Below are 17595 nucleotides of genomic sequence, written 5' to 3'. Positions count from 1 at the left end.
GTAGGAAATAACGCCACAATTGTTTGCTCGATTAAGTTCTCATCCTGAACAAGTTGTTAGGAAGCAATTGGAGGGCTTACTGATGATGCTGGCAAAGCTATCTCCTTGGTCCATAGTGTACCCAACTCTAGTTGATGTGAATGCTTATGAAGAAGAGCCTTCGGAGGAGCTTCAGCATGTAGTGGGTTGTTTGGTAATGGAAATGTCTTTTATTTATTTGTTTGACTTTTTTGTGTTTTTAAACTTTTCTAACATTTCTAATAAAAAAGTTTTCATTCCTGTCAAGTCAGATATAACATTGTTTCAGACTTTAGCTTTGTTTATATTTCAAATACACTTTCTACTCCAACCTTTTCAAATCCAACCCTCTTTGGCTAATCTGTTTGACACTGGTAGTCTGCCTTCTGTATGTCCTGGAAGTTCTGATTGAGAATCCCACTGCTTGTCATTAGGATAGGAGATTGGAAAGGCTTGTTCAAAAATTAATTTATTGATACTTCGATTTCTATCATGACTATTTTGATTGGTCTATTTCCATTATCATATTTTTGTTTCTAAAGTTGCAATGGAGCTCATTGGAATTCATAGTTGATGTGAGGTAGGGCTGAGATCATGGCTCAGTGATGGTTCCATGCTTCACTGCATCATATGGTGTTCTTGTTCTTTGTGCTATTTTTTTTTTTTTTTGATAAGTAAACAAGATATGCATTAAAAAAGAGGCTAAGAGCCACAAAGCTTACAGGGAGTATACAAGGCGGCTAAGGCCTCAAAAAAGATCAACAAGACCAGAAAATAATCACCTCCCCTTAAGTGGATGCTATCCACTCCAAAAAGTCTATAAGGGAGAGAGACTCCTCGCCAAAATACAATTTGGCCCAGCTCCATAAATTACAAACAAAAAAATTCTTTAATTTCTGGATATTCGACCCCCCCCAAAAGCTAGTCTATTCCTCTCATGGACACAATGGTATGAATTTTCAAACCTTTTTCCTTTTTTTCCCCACAAAGGGGCCCCTCCAGGTAGTTAAGACCTCCTTTACAGTTTTTGGAAAGACCCATTTAACATCTACTAACCCAAGAATAATGTCCCATAAAGTTCTAACCACTATATAGTGTATAAGAATATGATTTACATTTTCTTCTTCACAACCACATAAAAAGCAACAATTAGGAAGTTGCACCCCTCTTATTTGGAGCCTGTCATCCAACTCCCAATCATTAAAGTCTCTCCAAAAGTTTAGGTTCCAGCCTCTTTGACCAGAATTTTGATCCCACATCTCCTCAATCGTTGCATCCCTATGCACAGCCATGACAAAGAGGTGAGTGAAGCAATGGGACAGCGGAGTATCAGTGCACCAAATATCTTTCCAAAATATGATTTTGGTGCCCTTCCCAGCTAGAAACAGCATGTTATCCCAGCACCAATCAGATTCTTTCAAGATCTCCTTCCAAACCCTTACTCCAACCACCCCATTAGCCTTCTTTGACCTCCAACCACGATCCTCTTGCCCATACTTCGTTGTGATCACTTGTTTCCAAATATTATCTTTTTCGCAAGTATACCTCCAAATCCACTTACCAAGCAAGACTCTATTCAACATGACTATTTTCCTTAGGCTTAGTTCACCTTTGTTCTTGTTTGTACAAACCACATCCCATTTAACTAGATGAATTTTCCCCTCCAAGTTTCCTCCCCCCCATAGAAAATCCCTTTGAACTTTCTCTATCCTTTTAGCAACAATCTTAGGCATTCGGAAAATAGACATTTGGTAGATTGGCATGCTTGCCAAAGTGCTTTTTATGAGAGTGATCTTCCCTCCTTTGGAAATGTACTGCCTTTTCCAAAGCGCAAGTCTCCTCCTTACTCTCTCTTCCACCCCATCCCACATAGAAGGAGTCCTATTAGGAGCCCCTAGTGGGAGTCCCAAATATTGAGAGGGCAAGGATCCCACTCTGCAACCTAACTCGACTGCCAACTCTTCAATCTCCTCCACATCTCCAACTGGGATGATTTCACTTTTGGCTAAATTAATCCTTAGGCTTGAAGCCACTTCAAACCAGAGTAGAATTCAACTTGAATGAGTTAAGTGCTCCTTGCTTGCCTCACAGAACACTATTGTGTCATCAACAAAAAATAAATGGGATATGTTCAAAGTGGGTCTACTACCACCCCGAATGGTACACCCTGATAAGTATCCCCCCTGCACAGCTCTCCTAATGAGGACATCCAGAACTTCCATTCCCATAACAAAGAGATAGGGAGATAGGGGATCTCCTTGTCTAAGCCCCTTAGTACTAGGGAAAAAACCAATTGGCACCCCATTAACCAGAACTGAGAATTTGGTTGAGGACAAGCAACTCCACATCCACCCTAACCACTTAGACCCAAAGCCCATTTTTTGCAGGACCTTCAACAAAAACTTCCAATTGATGCTATCATAAGCTTTTTTTATGTCTAATTTGCAGATAAGTCCCTTCCCTTTTCTTTTCTGCCACGAATCTATCACCTCATTAGCAATTAATGACACATCAAGAATTTGTCTTCCCGTTATAAAGGCATTCTGGGCAGTGGAGACCACCTTTCCAATCACTTTCTTGAGCCTGTTAGCTAGAAATTTAGCCAAAAGTTTATAGAGCCCCCCCAAAAGGATGATAAGTCTAAAATCTCCAATATCCTCAGCCCCACTTTTCTTAGGAATCAAGACCAGAAAAGTATTATTGAGGCTCTTAAGGAAAGAGCTATGCTCATGGAACTCTTTAAACATATCCATAATCTCCTCTTTAGTAAAATCCCAAGCGTTTTGCCAAAATGCTACAGTAAAGCCATCCGGACTAGGGGCTTTGTCCCTATTCATTTCCATCAAAGTCGTATGAATCTCAGCCTCTGTGAAGGGGACCTCTAGATTCTCCGCTTCTTGCTGGTTGATGTGATCAAATTGAAGTCTTCCAATATCCGCCTTCCTCCCCATATCTTCAGAAAGCAGCTGCTGAAAAGTGTTAACAATTCCTTCCCTCACCTCCTGCTCCTCTGAAAGCCACTTCCCATTAATCTTTACTCTGTCCAATGCGTTGTTTCTACGATGGGCACTTGCCATTCGATGGAAGAAACCCGTGTTTTTGTCCCCCTCCCTTAGCCAAATCTCCCTTGAGAGTTGTCTCCAATGGACTTCCTCTAAAAGCACCCACTTTTTATAACTTTCTTTTGTTTCTTTTTTTAAATCTGTCTCCTCCACAATCAGGCTTCTCTCACTTTCCACCCGGTCTTAGAAATCTACTTGCTGATTTATTGCATTCCAGCCTCCCAAAAACCTCTCTATTCCATACTTTCAACTTCTTTTTGATTTCCTTCATCTTAGCAGCCAATCTAAAACTAGCACTACCCCTGACTTCGATCCCCCACCACCAGTTTCGAACAAGGTCTTTGAATCCCTCAACCTTAAGCCACATGTTTTCGAATCTAAATGGAGTAGGGCCTCTTCTTATTCCACCCCCTGCTAGAACAATTGGGAAATGATCAGAAATTGGCCGAGACATTCTGCTTTGAGTAACCCCACTAAACTGGTCTAACCAACTAGGGGACACAAGAAATCTATCCAATCTAGCCCATGCCTGGTTATTGAGACCCCCATTCCAGGTGAACTCTCCTCCATGTAGTGGAAGATCCACTAGCCCTAGATCATCAACAATCTCAGCAAATTTCCTCATTGCTGAATTTATTTTCCTCTGACTGCTCCTTTCCCTTTGGAAGAAGGTGATGTTAAAATCCCCTCCTAGGCACTAGGGGTCTTCCCAAAGGCCTCTAATCGCCCCAAATTCTTCCCACATGCCATCCCTTTCCACTTTGGTAAACAGACCATAAACTCTCGTGAACACCCAAACAACCCCATTTTCTACAATCTTGAATCTGCAAGACAGAGTGAATTGGCCCTCCTCCCAATCCAGGATATCCAGAGACCTCTTGTCCCAGCAAATCAAAATACCGCCCGCAGCCCCCTCCGCATTCAGAGCTCTCCAATCTAAAAATCTCCCAGAGCCTAAACTTCTCACAATGCCTTCCGACATAGATTGAATTTTTATCTCCTGTATACATAGTAAATCCACCATCTGATTCCTTCTAAAAGACTTAATAATTTTCCTTTTGGAGCTATCGTTTGCTCCTCTCACATTCCAAATCAGAACTTTTAGCTTCATTGGACAACTACAATCTGATTCCCTTTGCCCTGTGATGGGCCTTTCTGCTTATTCTCCCCCTCATAGTTTACAGAACATTCCAACCTCTTTAATTCCCTTTCGAACTTTGACTTCTCCAGAAGGTCTTTGTTATGAATCTTCTCCCGTCTCTTTCTGATTTTAATCAGAAAGCTCAAGATTTCCTTTTCCAAACCCTCTGCTGAAAATCCCAAAAATTGGCTGAATTTTGCCAAACTACTTTCCTCCCATTTTTCCTCTTTCTCCTTTCCCATAGCTTGGTTCTCAGGCGTGCTAGAATCCCTCTTCGTACCCCTGACTTTATCACTGATTCTATTGGCTTCTCCCAAGTCCCAACAAACATTATCATTCTCAGCAGGCCCCTCATACACTGCTAACCATGTTGTTTTATCACCCCATGATTCCTCCTCTATATCTCCTGAACGATCGAAAGACTCCCCCTCTGAAGCCCAATCAGAATAAAGAGAAATAAGATGAGACGTCCCCAATATCCGTTTTCCCCTTGAATAGAAAGTCGAATCATACCTCAAAGCTTCCTCTTCAAGCGCCCGGTCTGTCATTGAGAAGCAAGCGTTCATTTGCTGCTTCCTGAGATCCTCTGAATCCCAGGCCACAAAAGGCTCCATCTTTGAACTGGACCCATTTCTAGAAATGAGGCAGTCCAGAAGGCAGACTTTCTCCTGAGAGCCCTTACTTGGGGCTTGGGGGATTGGGCCAGCCCTTTCCATACCTTCAAAACCACTCAGCCTTTGGCAGCCCATTTCTGTAGCCCATCTCCTTGACGATGGGCCTATTTTTGATCCATCATCATCCGTTGCCGCTTCTTTTGATTTTGAGCCCAAGTATCCATTAGCCACAACAGGCCCATTAGCCCTCCTCGCCTCTTTAAGGCCCACGATTAGGCCTAATGAGGACGACCAAGACGCTAGCCCATCTATGAGGGCCCAATCCCGGGTCACCGGGCCTTGAACCCGGTTTCCCAACTCCCGGCCCGACCCATTCTCCCGGGCACCCCTCACATCAGCTGGTAGGTTCAATGTCTCGAGCCTTGCGCTTACCAGCTCCTTCTCCACGCGCTGCTCCGTGCGTGAAATCACATCACCCCTAACCTCATCACTCTTTCGACCAGACGCTTCATTGTGTTTCATCCTCACCACCGGTCTGACCTCCCACCATAACGACAAGACATAGACATCCTCCTCTACTTCAATTTCCAGCACACTCGGCCTAAAGTCTCCTCTCGTTTTAACCAAAAGCCTAGACCATTGAATCTCCCCCATCGTCTTTGTCCGATCATCAACTGCTACAAAGCCCCCGCATTCTTCCCCTACTCTTTTCAAAATCATCGGACTCCACAGCGAGATTGGAAGCCCAATGATTTTGACCCAGACTTCGCTTTCTACCTCCTCTTCTGTCCAGCAGCCCGTCCTAGGATTCCATTGTTCCAGCCCTAACTGGAGCCCTCCCAACTCTCTACTCCCTGAGGATATGACGCGTCTTGCTTCTTTCAGCTCTTCAAATTCTAGCAAGACCCTATCCTTCTCCAATTTAGCCAGCCCTAATTTTCCTTTTAGGCGCTAAGAATTTGCCCATAAACTTCCCAATCTCTCTAGGTCCTCTTCTCTCTCCGTTCTGGATTTCCAACTCGCAACAATGCAGTGCTCCAATTTCTGCAAATTTCCTAGAGTTTCCTCGCTTCTAACCTTCACTTTGATTGAGTTTGAATCTCTCCAGCTTGGTCTCTTAACTACCGTCACATACGAACTCTCCAAGGCAGATTTTCCCACGGCCCTTACTTCCTGCATGTTTGCTTTTCTGTCAATAGATCCTTCCATTTGATGGATTTTCTCCGCCATAGTCACCCAACCCCTTTTGTCTTCTCTGCCTCTCGGTATAAAGATACAGAATCTCTTCCTTTCCAAATCAACAACCCCCAGCCTTAGAAACCATCCCACTCTGTTAAACCCTCGTGTTAGGGAATACGATTTCCCCTTATCCTTCCATTCCTTTCCCCATCTCCCTTCTTTCTCGCCCTTGATGCAGTGGATTAGGCCCTCCATGAAAAACCTTAGACTTTCCAATCCTAATCGGACCCATGACGAAACCCCTCTCTTCTTCTCCAAGATAAGAAACTGAGGTTTTCCTTTTCTTTCATCGAAGACGATCTCGAACATCTTGGAGTCCACCATAAAACTGCTCTCTTTCCTTCTTTTTCGAATCGCCGCGCTAATCTCTCCTTCTTCTCCATCGCACGCTCTCTCACTCTCTCCCATAGCTCTCTTCTTTGTGCTATTTTAAAGTTTTATTTTATTTTATTGTAAGACAAAAACCATTTTTTAAGGGCATTGTAAGTGTGTCTCTTTCCGGGACAATAATTCATTACATGCATTCTCCTTGATGTTTTGTGATTCTTGTATTACACCAAGGAAGATGAGAATGACCAGATGTATTGAAGGTAACTATTAGATTGCCGCATGTTAGTAATGGGTCGTAAGCTTGGTGTATGGGTGGCTTCTCATATGATATGCTTGACTTACAATGCTAATGCATGAATAATGATTAAGAAAGCCAGTGTTGGTTACATTAGGTGTCAGGCCTGGATCCAAATCCATGTTGCTCTAAATAACTTGTTGAAATATCTTTTATTGGACATGGTTTTTGGAACCTCATAGTTGTATATATTTACTTAGTTTGGAGGTTCTGACTTTCTTTTTGTGATCTTTTGGAGGATTTCACATCCTTCTATTGTAATTATTTTTACTATACTGTTGTTTCTCATAAATAAAAAATAAAAATTAACGGAAAACAAATTGGATAGAGTGTTATTATGGACTGTTGCTTGGGCACCCTAGCTTGGTGACTGAAATATTCTTCTAGGTTGTGCTGTAACCTTCTTGACAGGTTTAATTTGAGGATAATTCTAAGTTCATATGATATAGAGGCATCCTTGGACAGTTGACCATGCTTTTCCTGAAATCGATGTTGGAGCAGGAATATATATTGTTTTGTTGTGACAGTCAAAATGTCTTTCACTTGGCCTAGAATTGGTGGTCCATGCTAGAGCTTGGCCTTTATTTTGTTTCCTTAGTTTTTTTCTTTCTTTTAAGGTATTTGCTTTGTATACTTTTCTGCACAGGGTTCAGGCCCCTTATTTTGGCATTTTAGGGTACTTATTGTTAGGCTAGTAGACATTATGGGCCCAAATCCTAATATCTTAAGAAGGCTTTCATTAACAAAAGAATTTTCAATGAAGAAGAGCTTTTAGAGGTTAGGTTGAAGGAGGTTTTCATTAAATCCCCTTAGGAGTGCTCCCAAGCTTCTTTGCAAATGGAGGGTTTTTCTTTGGTGGAGTTCTTAGATTCTCTGTTCTGTGGTTAGGTTGACTTGTTAGGTCTCTTGTTGTATTGGTTTTGGCACTTTTTCATAGGGTGCTTGGTGTATGCTGCCTGTGTACATAGGGTGTGCCCCCTCTTTTCATGCTTTTAATAGATGTTGTTTTGTCTATCAGGAAAAAAAAATTAAAAAAAATCCTAATATCTTGATCTTTAAGGGAAGTTGGTAGCTTAACATGATATTAAAGCTTGGGGTCTTGAGTTCAAGTCTCTCCTACTGCTACTGGCCCATTTATTTATACATTGCTGCTGATTTGTCTTTCCACATGCAGATGTGGGGCCACACCTGAGAATGGGTGTTGACCTGGTGTATATTGGCAGCCCAAATCCTAAGAGCTTAAGGTTTTAGGAAATTTGGTAGCTTAGAACCTAACATTTCTTATTAAATAAGGTACAGATTGCTGTAGCTTTCCTATGGGTTTGCCTTGAGTTCTCAGCCCTGGGGTTAGTTCCCTTACCAGAGGACTGTGATTTATTCCTATTAGAGAGTGGGGTTGGGCTGGATGCAGCCATAACATGAAAAGGAGAGGTGAGAGTTAGTGAAGAGAGAAAGATTGAGAAAAAGGATGTTAAAGAGCTTTGGGAAAGCAGCAGTAGACCCCTTGCTGAATTCATTTCTTTCATCTGTTGGAATAGTCTCCGGAAATCTCCCCTGATGTAGACCATGATGTTGAATCAAGTAGAACCATTCTCTCTTTCTTGTGCCCACTTTTATTTTATGTTCTTTATTGCTTCTTAATGCATGATTTAAATTTTGATCTACTTGGCCATGTTTTTTATTGTAACCTTTTGTGAGGTACAACCAAAAAATTTCTTCAGAGCATATGAAGGTAATGGGAAAATTTTGTTTTGTGCAGAGTAAGCTTTACCCAAGACTAATTCAGGATGTTCAGCTCATGATCAATGAACTAGAAAATGTAACTGTTCTTTGGGAGGAGCTATGGCTCAGCACACTTCAAGATCTTCACTCAGGTAGCCTTTGCTCCCTTAAACGAGGCTTTTATTGTTCTGGGCACCTTTTTGTTCAAAGATGTTTCTCATGATATTCTGGTATATTTTAAAAAATTATACAAGTTTCACTTTCTCTTATATGGTCCTAGTAACAAAGAAATAAACATAGATGCTAGTATCTAAATGTAACAACCTCAAATCTGCAAATCTCTAAAAAGAGGGGGTGGGGAGAAGAACAGAAGAGAAGAGGGAAAAAAATATGCTGCATCTGTACTTGAATCCAAATTTTTCACAATAGAAATGTTGGTGTGTTTGACACCAGATGATTGCTAAATCAAGAGTTTACTTGTTACAAAGTGTATCCTTAAATAACAATGACATATCTTTACTAGACAATGAATTCATGATGAATCTTTAACTGGTACTAGCATACAAGATTTTGGGTTGACACATTTTTTTTTGCTCCTTTGCCAATTTATTTTTCTCTAAACACTGTATATATGAGCTTTGACTGATTTTCTTTCAGATGTGATGAGGCGCATAAATTTGCTGAAAGAGGAAGCTGCACGAATTGCAGAAAATGTCACTCTTAGCCAGGGTGAGAAGAACAAAATAAATGCTGCAAAATACTCTGCCATGATGGCTCCAGTTGTTGTGGCCTTGGAACGTCGTCTAGCTTCAACTTCTCGGAAACCTGAAACCCCTCATGAGATATGGTTCCATGAGGAGTACAGAGAACAACTCAAATCAGCCATCTTAACCTTTAAAACTCCTCCAGCATCTAGTGCTGCACTTGGAGATGTGTGGCGACCATTTGATAATATTGCTGCATCCTTGTCATCTTACCAAAGGAAGTCATCAATTTCCTTGGGAGAAGTTGCACCACAATTGGCTCTGTTATCATCTTCTGATGTTCCAATGCCTGGTCTTGAGAGGCAAATCATAGCATCTGAATCTGATCGAGGCCTCACTGCTACTCTCCAGGGAATTGTCACAATTGCTTCTTTCTCTGAGCAGGTGGCTATCTTATCCACCAAAACAAAGCCTAAAAAAATTGTTATACTGGGCTCAGATGGTCACAAGTACACATATCTCTTGAAAGGGCGAGAAGATCTGCGTCTTGATGCCAGAATCATGCAGCTGCTGCAAGCGTTTAATGGTTTTCTGCGTTCATCTCCTGAAACTCGTAGTCATTCTCTTGTCATTCGCTACTATTCCGTGACACCAATTAGTGGTCGGGCTGGACTTATCCAGTGGGTGGACAATGTGATAAGTATTTATAGTATCTTTAAGTCTTGGCAGAATCGTGCCCAGCTGGCACATCTCTCTTCTTTAGGTGCTGGTAATACAAAAAATTCAGTTCCCCCACCTGTTCCCCGGCCAAGTGACATGTTCTATGGTAAAATTATACCAGCACTGAAAGAGAAAGGTATAAGAAGAGTAATTTCACGAAGAGACTGGCCTCACGAAGTGAAGAGAAAGGTTCTTCTGGATCTCATGAAGGAGGCTCCTAGGCAGCTTCTTCATCAAGAACTTTGGTGCGCTAGTGAAGGATTCAAAGCTTTCAGCTTAAAATTGAAGAGGTACTTTATCAGGAACTTGAAAAGGCTCTTCAACTTCTTTGTTCTCGTGCAAATTGCATTCTGTGCTGAAGTTTTTCTTGCTCCCATGCTGTAGAATGCCAATATTTTATGGTTTTGTGCTGTTGAAGCTATGAAGTTTGAAATATTTCATGCTAAATGTGCTTGAATATAATGTAAAAAAATTTGATGACATGTTGGAAACACGTATAGGTACATTTTAAAGTTAATTTGTTGCTAAATGATGATGAGGGTGTGATTAACAAGGTTTGTCATTTACCTTTAACAAGCAATATTATATGCATACCCAGTTAGAAATAAGCCTCATTTTAATGTTCATAGAATGTAATGAAAATTTAGATGGAACCACTTTTAAGCAGGTAGAACAATGGTTTTGGCCAAAAATGGATTGGATGGATATATTGGTGTATTTCCACAACAATGTTTTCAGTGCTAGTGAATGGAACACCTTCAAGTTTTTTCCAGATTTTAAGGGGGTTGAGACAAGAGGATCCTCTTTCCCCTTGTTTGTTCTAGCCATGGAGGTGTTGAATTGCCTATGGGAGAGGGTTAGCGAGGGGGGTTACTTGTTAGGTTTTCGGGTGAGAGGGGGTGGAAGTCTCTCATCTTTTGTTTGTAGATGATATGTTGGTCTTTAGTGAAGATTCCCAAAATTAATTGGTTCATCTAAGTTGGATACTCATATGGTTTGAAGCATTATTAAAGCTTAAAATTTATCTTGAAAAAAACGAACCGATCCCAATTGGGAGGGAATTGATCCGAATTGGGAGGCTACAGATGTAGAAGTTTTGGCAATGGAAATGGGTTGCAAGGTGGGGAAAATTCCTTTTTTTTTTACCTAGTAGGAGCCCCTTGCAGATCTAAAGCAGTTTGGGACAAAGTGGAGGAGAAGTTTTGTAGAAGACTATTGATGTAGAAAAGACAATACATCTCAAAACAGGGGCAAAATTACTTTGATTAGAGGTACTTTGTCGAGCTTGACAATCTACTTCATGTCCTTGTTTGTAATCCCTAGAAAGGTAACAATGAGATTAAAAAAGATTCAAAGGGACTTCCTTTGGGGTGGTGGAAATTTGGAAAAGAAACCTCATTTGGTTTAGGGGTAGGATCTCTTCTTCAGTTACTGAAATGACTGAAGAATTATTAAAAATGAAGTATGTAAATATTATGGGATTGATGTTTGGAAAACTATAAGAAAGGGATTGGGTAGAATTATTAAAAATGATGTAACTATTATGTCTGGAAAATAAATTGTCTTAAAATAATAACAAAATCTTCTAATGAAACTACATTAGCTATGTTGGTGTCTATGTGAATAAATATGTGAAGATCAATGAATGCAGGAGTGTAAAAATCTCAGTCTTTTAGAAGTTTCCTTTGTTGTATAACGAGATGAGAGATCAAAGATGACAACAAAAAGAGGAATCCTTGGCAATCACATCAAGGCTCCTAGGCTATCACACCCTCAGAAGAAGCATGAAAGATGCTGAAATCCTTTTTTTAAAATTCTGGTTATCCACTTAAAAGACTAGATAGGTATATACATATAGATTCTTATGTTTCTCTTCTTTAACAGGACAAGTTTCCTAATTCCTCATCTTTTCTTACAAGGATAGAAATATATAAAGGCCCTTTTCTAGTTAATTTTTTTGCACTAGGGCGCTCATCCGTTGCTTGTTGGATTCACTTACCGAATTTGAATGGCTCCAATCCAAGTACAATAAGGAAGATCGAATAGTATAATCAACTGCTCATTAGACTATCCTTTATCTTGAAATTCGTCCTCTATTCATCTTCAGTGTTCCATCTGAAGTAGTTGATAACCTGTCTTCAAATAGATCTTCAAGAGGATTGTAGAATCTGTTATAATGTCTAATATAGCATCAATTTGATACATTCTTACGCTAACAACCATCCCTTTTAGGTTTGAGCAAAGATGTTGCAACCCATGTCTAAAACTTCAACTGCTTTTAAGTTGTCACAGTAGTGTTGTCCTTAGGTTCTGATGCCAAATATGGTGCCGGATTGTTAGATTTCTAACAGTATACGAGCTTCTTGGGTCAGAATTGGGATGAATAGGTTAAAGATTGTTGCAAGGAAGAAAAAATCCTTGGTGACCACTGACCACACCAGGGTTCCTAGGTAATCACAGGTAACATTTTTTAAATAATCACACTTAATAAAAAGACAATCACACCCACTCATCAAAAGAGAAAAAAAGAAAAGAAAAGAAAAAGACAATCACACCTTTAAGGGAAGCATAATAGATGCTGAAATATTTTATTAAACTTCTAGTCCTCCACTTTAAGACTACATAGGTATATACTGTATGCATAGACTCTTATAACTCTCTTCCTTGACATGGTAACTTTCCTAATTCCTTCTTTCTTTACAGGAATAGAAATGGATACAAGAAATAAGTATATTTAGAAATTAAAAGAAATAAAAATTTTCCTAATGTAACAAGAAGACAAAAAGAAATAGAAACTTTTGGAAGACAAAAAGAAATTGAAACTTAAGTAAGGAGTACCTAAAATAGAAACTTAACAAAAAACTCAACTTAACCTAAGCTGACTAGAAGTCTAGAACAAGCCCCAAGTAGAACTTACATCATCATTGTTGCTCTAGTCTAGATTAAGGCTTGGGCATTAGAAGTGACCTTTGCCTTCATGATTTAAAAAAAAAAAAAAAAAAAGAACCAACCTTTCCCTTCTTTTGTAAGTCTTTAAAGGATTTTTCTAGCAATGTCAATGTTTTCCATCACAAATGTTTTGGTAGTTTCTGAAATAACCTATTGGACAGTTGAAACTAAAGACTAATGGAGTTTAAATATGTAAATGCAGAAGTCCATGATGTTGCTGACCTGGTTTTAGATACATCTTTAGACTCATAACCTTTATGCTACCTTGTTTCTTTATTGTTCTTCTTTGGGAATTTCAACTGCTTATTAATACATAAAAGAATAGGAAAAGTTGATTGAACATGAACGTCTTGGGAAGCATACGTGGCAAAAAATGATCTGAAAGTACACAATGGCTTGTGTTACAGGCAGATTCCACAGACCATGTGCTAGAATTCTTTACTCTGTTTAGTAGGCTAATTATTAGACATGATCATTGTTGCAATTTGACAGTTGGGATAAGGTGCCATGAAATCTTTGTTGCTTCTATGTTATAGGGATGATAGTGGTGTTGGATCTGTTCTTTAACAACATGGTATAATCATGACTGCTGATATGATCTTATGACCATATTAGTTGAGAATTTGGAAAATGTTTAGTTCCTTAAACTGGATATATGTTCTCTCCACTTGTAGGTATTCTGGAAGTGTAGCAGCCATGAGTATGGTTGGCCACATTCTGGGCCTGGGTGATAGACATTTGGATAACATTCTTATGGATTTCTTTACTGGGGATATTGTACATATTGATTACAATGTGTGCTTCGATAAGGGGCAAAGGTTAAAGATTCCAGAGATTGTTCCCTTCCGTCTTACCCAGATGATTGAAACAGCTTTAGGGCTGACTGGAATTGAAGGCACCTTCAGAGCAAACTGTGAAGCAGTTGTTGGTGTTCTGAGGAAGAATAAAGATATACTCTTAATGTTATTAGAGGTATTTGTTTGGGATCCACTTGTAGAATGGACACGGGGAGATTTTCATGATGATGCAGCAATTGGTGGTGAGGAAAGAAAGGGAATGGAGTTGGCGGTTAGTTTAAGTTTATTTGCATCTCGAGTGCAAGAAATCCGGGTTCCTTTACAGGTACTTATTCATCTTAAATCCTAATATATGTCTTCTTTTGGGGGGAATAGTGGGATTTATCTGGTTCTTGTCTTTTGGTGTAACAACCACAAAATACTCCTTTTTAGTTACTATTAACCCTTAACCTTCAGTTATCTTTCTTATATCATTATATTCCTTATTGTTCCATTCCTAGTGGTACCTTGTGTAACATCCACATGCTTAAATTACCTTTTATCTGGTGCAATGCACTGTGATAGTTTTTACTGAAGCTTTACATTTTTCATGCAATATCAATATCCTGAGGTTTTAAATCCTTGCATTTATTTGGCATTGTGGCAAGGTTGGTCTTTTTAAACTTTTATTTATTTATTGATAGGCTATAGTTTTCCTATTTTGTTGTTTTGTTTTTTTTCCATGTTTCTATTTTGGCTCCTTGGTTGTTTTTTAGGGGTTCATGGTACTTTAATGATGAGGATGAATCTCCAAGATCTACTTTAGAGAGGAATAAAAGAAAATAAAGAAATTCTAAATTATTCTATTAAGGGTATTTAGATAATTTTACAGTTTTTTAGAGTCTCTAGTGTCTTGATTAATTAGTAGTTGATTTGATTTTATATAGAATTTGAAAATTTTTAGGAATCTCCTTAATTTTTTTTTTTAAATTTCTATTTTCTTAATTAATCTCTCTCTCTCTCTCTCTCTCTCTCTCTCTCTCTCTCTCTATCCAAGTTTTTAATTTCTTAAAAATTAGAAGTTTTCTTTATTAAAAACTTAGTACAAGAAGTTTTTATAATTCTAAAGCCTAAACCAGTAATTCAATCTCTAGAATTACTCCATGATCTATTCCCAACCAAGTATACACAAAACATTGACTAAACCAGATTCATAATCAGGACAGGTTCTATCCATGTGGACTGATTCTATATTACTCCTACTAACACTTGCAATTTTCAATGGTGAGTCTCCATTGATTTTTTTTAGATGAGATTCCTAGAAGGCCTTAGTGAGATTCTAAGGTTTTTATCTCTTCTTCTTTATTTATTTTTTCCTATGGTTTTAATCTTTCTTTATCTTTTTTATCCTAGAAGTTATTTATTTATTTTCCTTGCTATCATAATTTGTATTCCTTGTTCCTGTTCTTAAGCACTAAAAGATTGAAGCCTTAGCCCACCTATTTGATTAAAACCGTCTTAGGGTTGCCCTACTTTGAGTTGCACTTCTTTTGTCACCCTTTAATATGCTATTTTATTCTTGATTCAGCTACCAATTTGATCCAACAACTCAAACTATTAAGAAATAGACTAGCAATATATATTAAGCCAACTTGGCTATAGCCCTAATACCCCATCCACGGGCAACATTCTTTGAACTTGCACATAAGCTCACTAAAAAAGGAAAATAACATTAGTGAGGTCCGAACTCATGACTTCCTGTGAACCAAGGTTCTAATAGCTTGTTAAATTATTGATTTGACCCAAAAGCTTAAGTTGTTAGGTAATGGACCAACCATATATATATCAAGTTACTTTAGGTTAAAGCTCTAATTATTCTTGCCTATTGGAAAAAAAATATATAAAGGAAAAACAAAAACACAGAACAGTTTCAGCTGGACTGCATTTGAATAAATGATTTATGGTGGAAAGGGTTCATCTCCCCTCTACAGACCCTAGTTCACATTCCTTCATGTAGATTAATGAAGTGTTTTGAAAAGTGATTTTGTAAAATCATACAGATGAATTGAGCTGTGAATTTATATCCCCAGATGTCATTTCATATGTCTTAATTGTGAGGAATTAATATATAGACACCACTATAGCACATGACCATTTCAGTGCAACTGTCCTGGGGCTATCAGCATCCCATCACCTCCATTATCATTATAACCCCTATCACCATTGTCCCATCACTACAATTGATGTCATTTATACTTCTACAGTCATCACCATGGTCATCTCAGTTGTTATTATCTTTATACTTGGGGAACGAATGGTTTGATTCTGGTTCATCTCATTACGCAGAACTAGACCCTATAGTAAACTTAAGTTTTGGCTCCAGCTCTGGCTTTGGAAACATGAGAGAACCAGTTCTGAAATGACAAATGTCTGATATTTATTGAGTACTGTGATAGTGGATTAAGATGAAAGAAATTACCATGTTGGTGTCAGGGAAAATATGGTTGCCACTCACCATCTGTTGGGTCCTATACAGTAACATCTTGGTTTCAAGTTTGAAGAGCTCATGGAAAATGAATCTTCCTCTTATAGATAGGAAATTTTGATAATTGGGAAAAGTGGGTTTGACTCAGTAATTTGAAAAAAAATGAAAAAAGGAATCCCAAATTTTTTAAATCAATATTATCTTCATCTATTAAAAAATAATTTAAAATACATACACTTTTTAATGAATCAGATAATTATTCCCTAAAATGGCCCTCTTACTTGTCATGTCAACAATACCGATTGACAAGTAGACTCTTGCTTCCCTTCCTTATAGATCTGTTCTTTATTATTATTATTATTATTAATATGCTTCCCTTCCTTGTAGATTTGTTCTTTATTATTATTATTATTTGGAATTTTTTTTCTTTATAAACAAACATCCCATAGGAAAAGTTGAAGATTTTTTTCCTCCATAAACAAAAATCTTGTAGGAAAAAAATCTGAATTTTTAGGAATTTGTTCTAAGAGCATTTTAGGAATTTATTCTAAGAGCATTTTTTTTGGCTATAGGATGTTTGTTTATGGAGGAAAAAAAGAAAGTTCAAACTTTTCCTTGGGATGCTTATTTTTTGAAGGAAAAAAACCTAATAATAATAATAATAATAAAGAGATCTAAAAGGAAAGGAAGCATCTATGTGGAGGAGTCTACTTGTCAATTGGTTTTGTTGACATGACAAGCAAAAGGGTCATTTAATGGAATAATTATCTAACTTATTAAAAAGTGTATGTATTTTTAAATGGATGAAGATAATATTGATTTAAAAAATTTGGGTCCTTTTTTTCATATTTTTTCAGATTAGTGAGTCAAAACCCACTTTTCCCTTGATACTTTTTATTTTTAATCCAAGCTAACCCCAAGAACTGATCATGTTTACTTTCTTTTTATTAGTTCTTTTTCAATTGAAGAGTTTCTATTCAAAGTTTCTAATGATGTTGCAAAAAGTAAATGACTGCATTACCAGTTGTATTGATGGACACCCGATTTTTATGGTCATTGTTTTAATTAAACCCATCATGTCATACCCAGAACCAGCTAATTACTTGTGGATAACTTAGATAATCAAGTAAATGGGTTTCAATTGATTGCAGAATCTCTGCCGTCACCAATTTGTTGTAAGTTCCTGCTTTTCCAAACAGTTGATTTTTAATTCAATGGAATTTCAATTCTATTGATTTCAAATCCACTGATTCTTCAACTCTTTTAAATTCATTCTAAATCCTTCTTTCAAAGAGCATCTTGACATCCTTATGTACATGACCTGGAAGCCATCCTTATGTACATGACCAGGAAGCCATATGGGTATGTAGATGATGCTTGATTTGTTTCATTTTGTTCAGGAACATCATGATCTTTTATTGGCTACCTTACCAGCTGTTGAATCTGCTCTTGAGGTAGGGAAAAAATTGTCTCATTTTTATTTCACTACTTCTGAGTTTTGAGTTTGTTTTTGAATTGGAACTCATTTTAACATGATAAT

General features: G+C 38.1%; 1 protein-coding gene across 1 annotated transcript in view; it reads left to right on the top strand.

Moving 5' to 3' along the window:
* Nucleotides 1-17595, top strand: part of LOC100260579 (uncharacterized) — a 41007-nt gene that overhangs the window by 5981 nt on the left and 17431 nt on the right. The window contains exons 3-7 of the mRNA XM_059735882.1: nucleotides 5-193; nucleotides 8459-8573; nucleotides 9079-10135; nucleotides 13469-13916; nucleotides 17456-17509. Coding sequence (XP_059591865.1) covers nucleotides 5-193; nucleotides 8459-8573; nucleotides 9079-10135; nucleotides 13469-13916; nucleotides 17456-17509 — 1863 coding nt within the window. The remainder of the gene's footprint in view (nucleotides 1-4; nucleotides 194-8458; nucleotides 8574-9078; nucleotides 10136-13468; nucleotides 13917-17455; nucleotides 17510-17595) is intronic.

The sequence above is a fragment of the Vitis vinifera genome, chromosome 3 (assembly GCF_030704535.1).
Source record: "Vitis vinifera cultivar Pinot Noir 40024 chromosome 3, ASM3070453v1".
Lineage (NCBI taxonomy): Eukaryota > Viridiplantae > Streptophyta > Magnoliopsida > Vitales > Vitaceae > Vitis > Vitis vinifera.
This window is presented reverse-complemented; position numbering and strand designations above follow the sequence as displayed.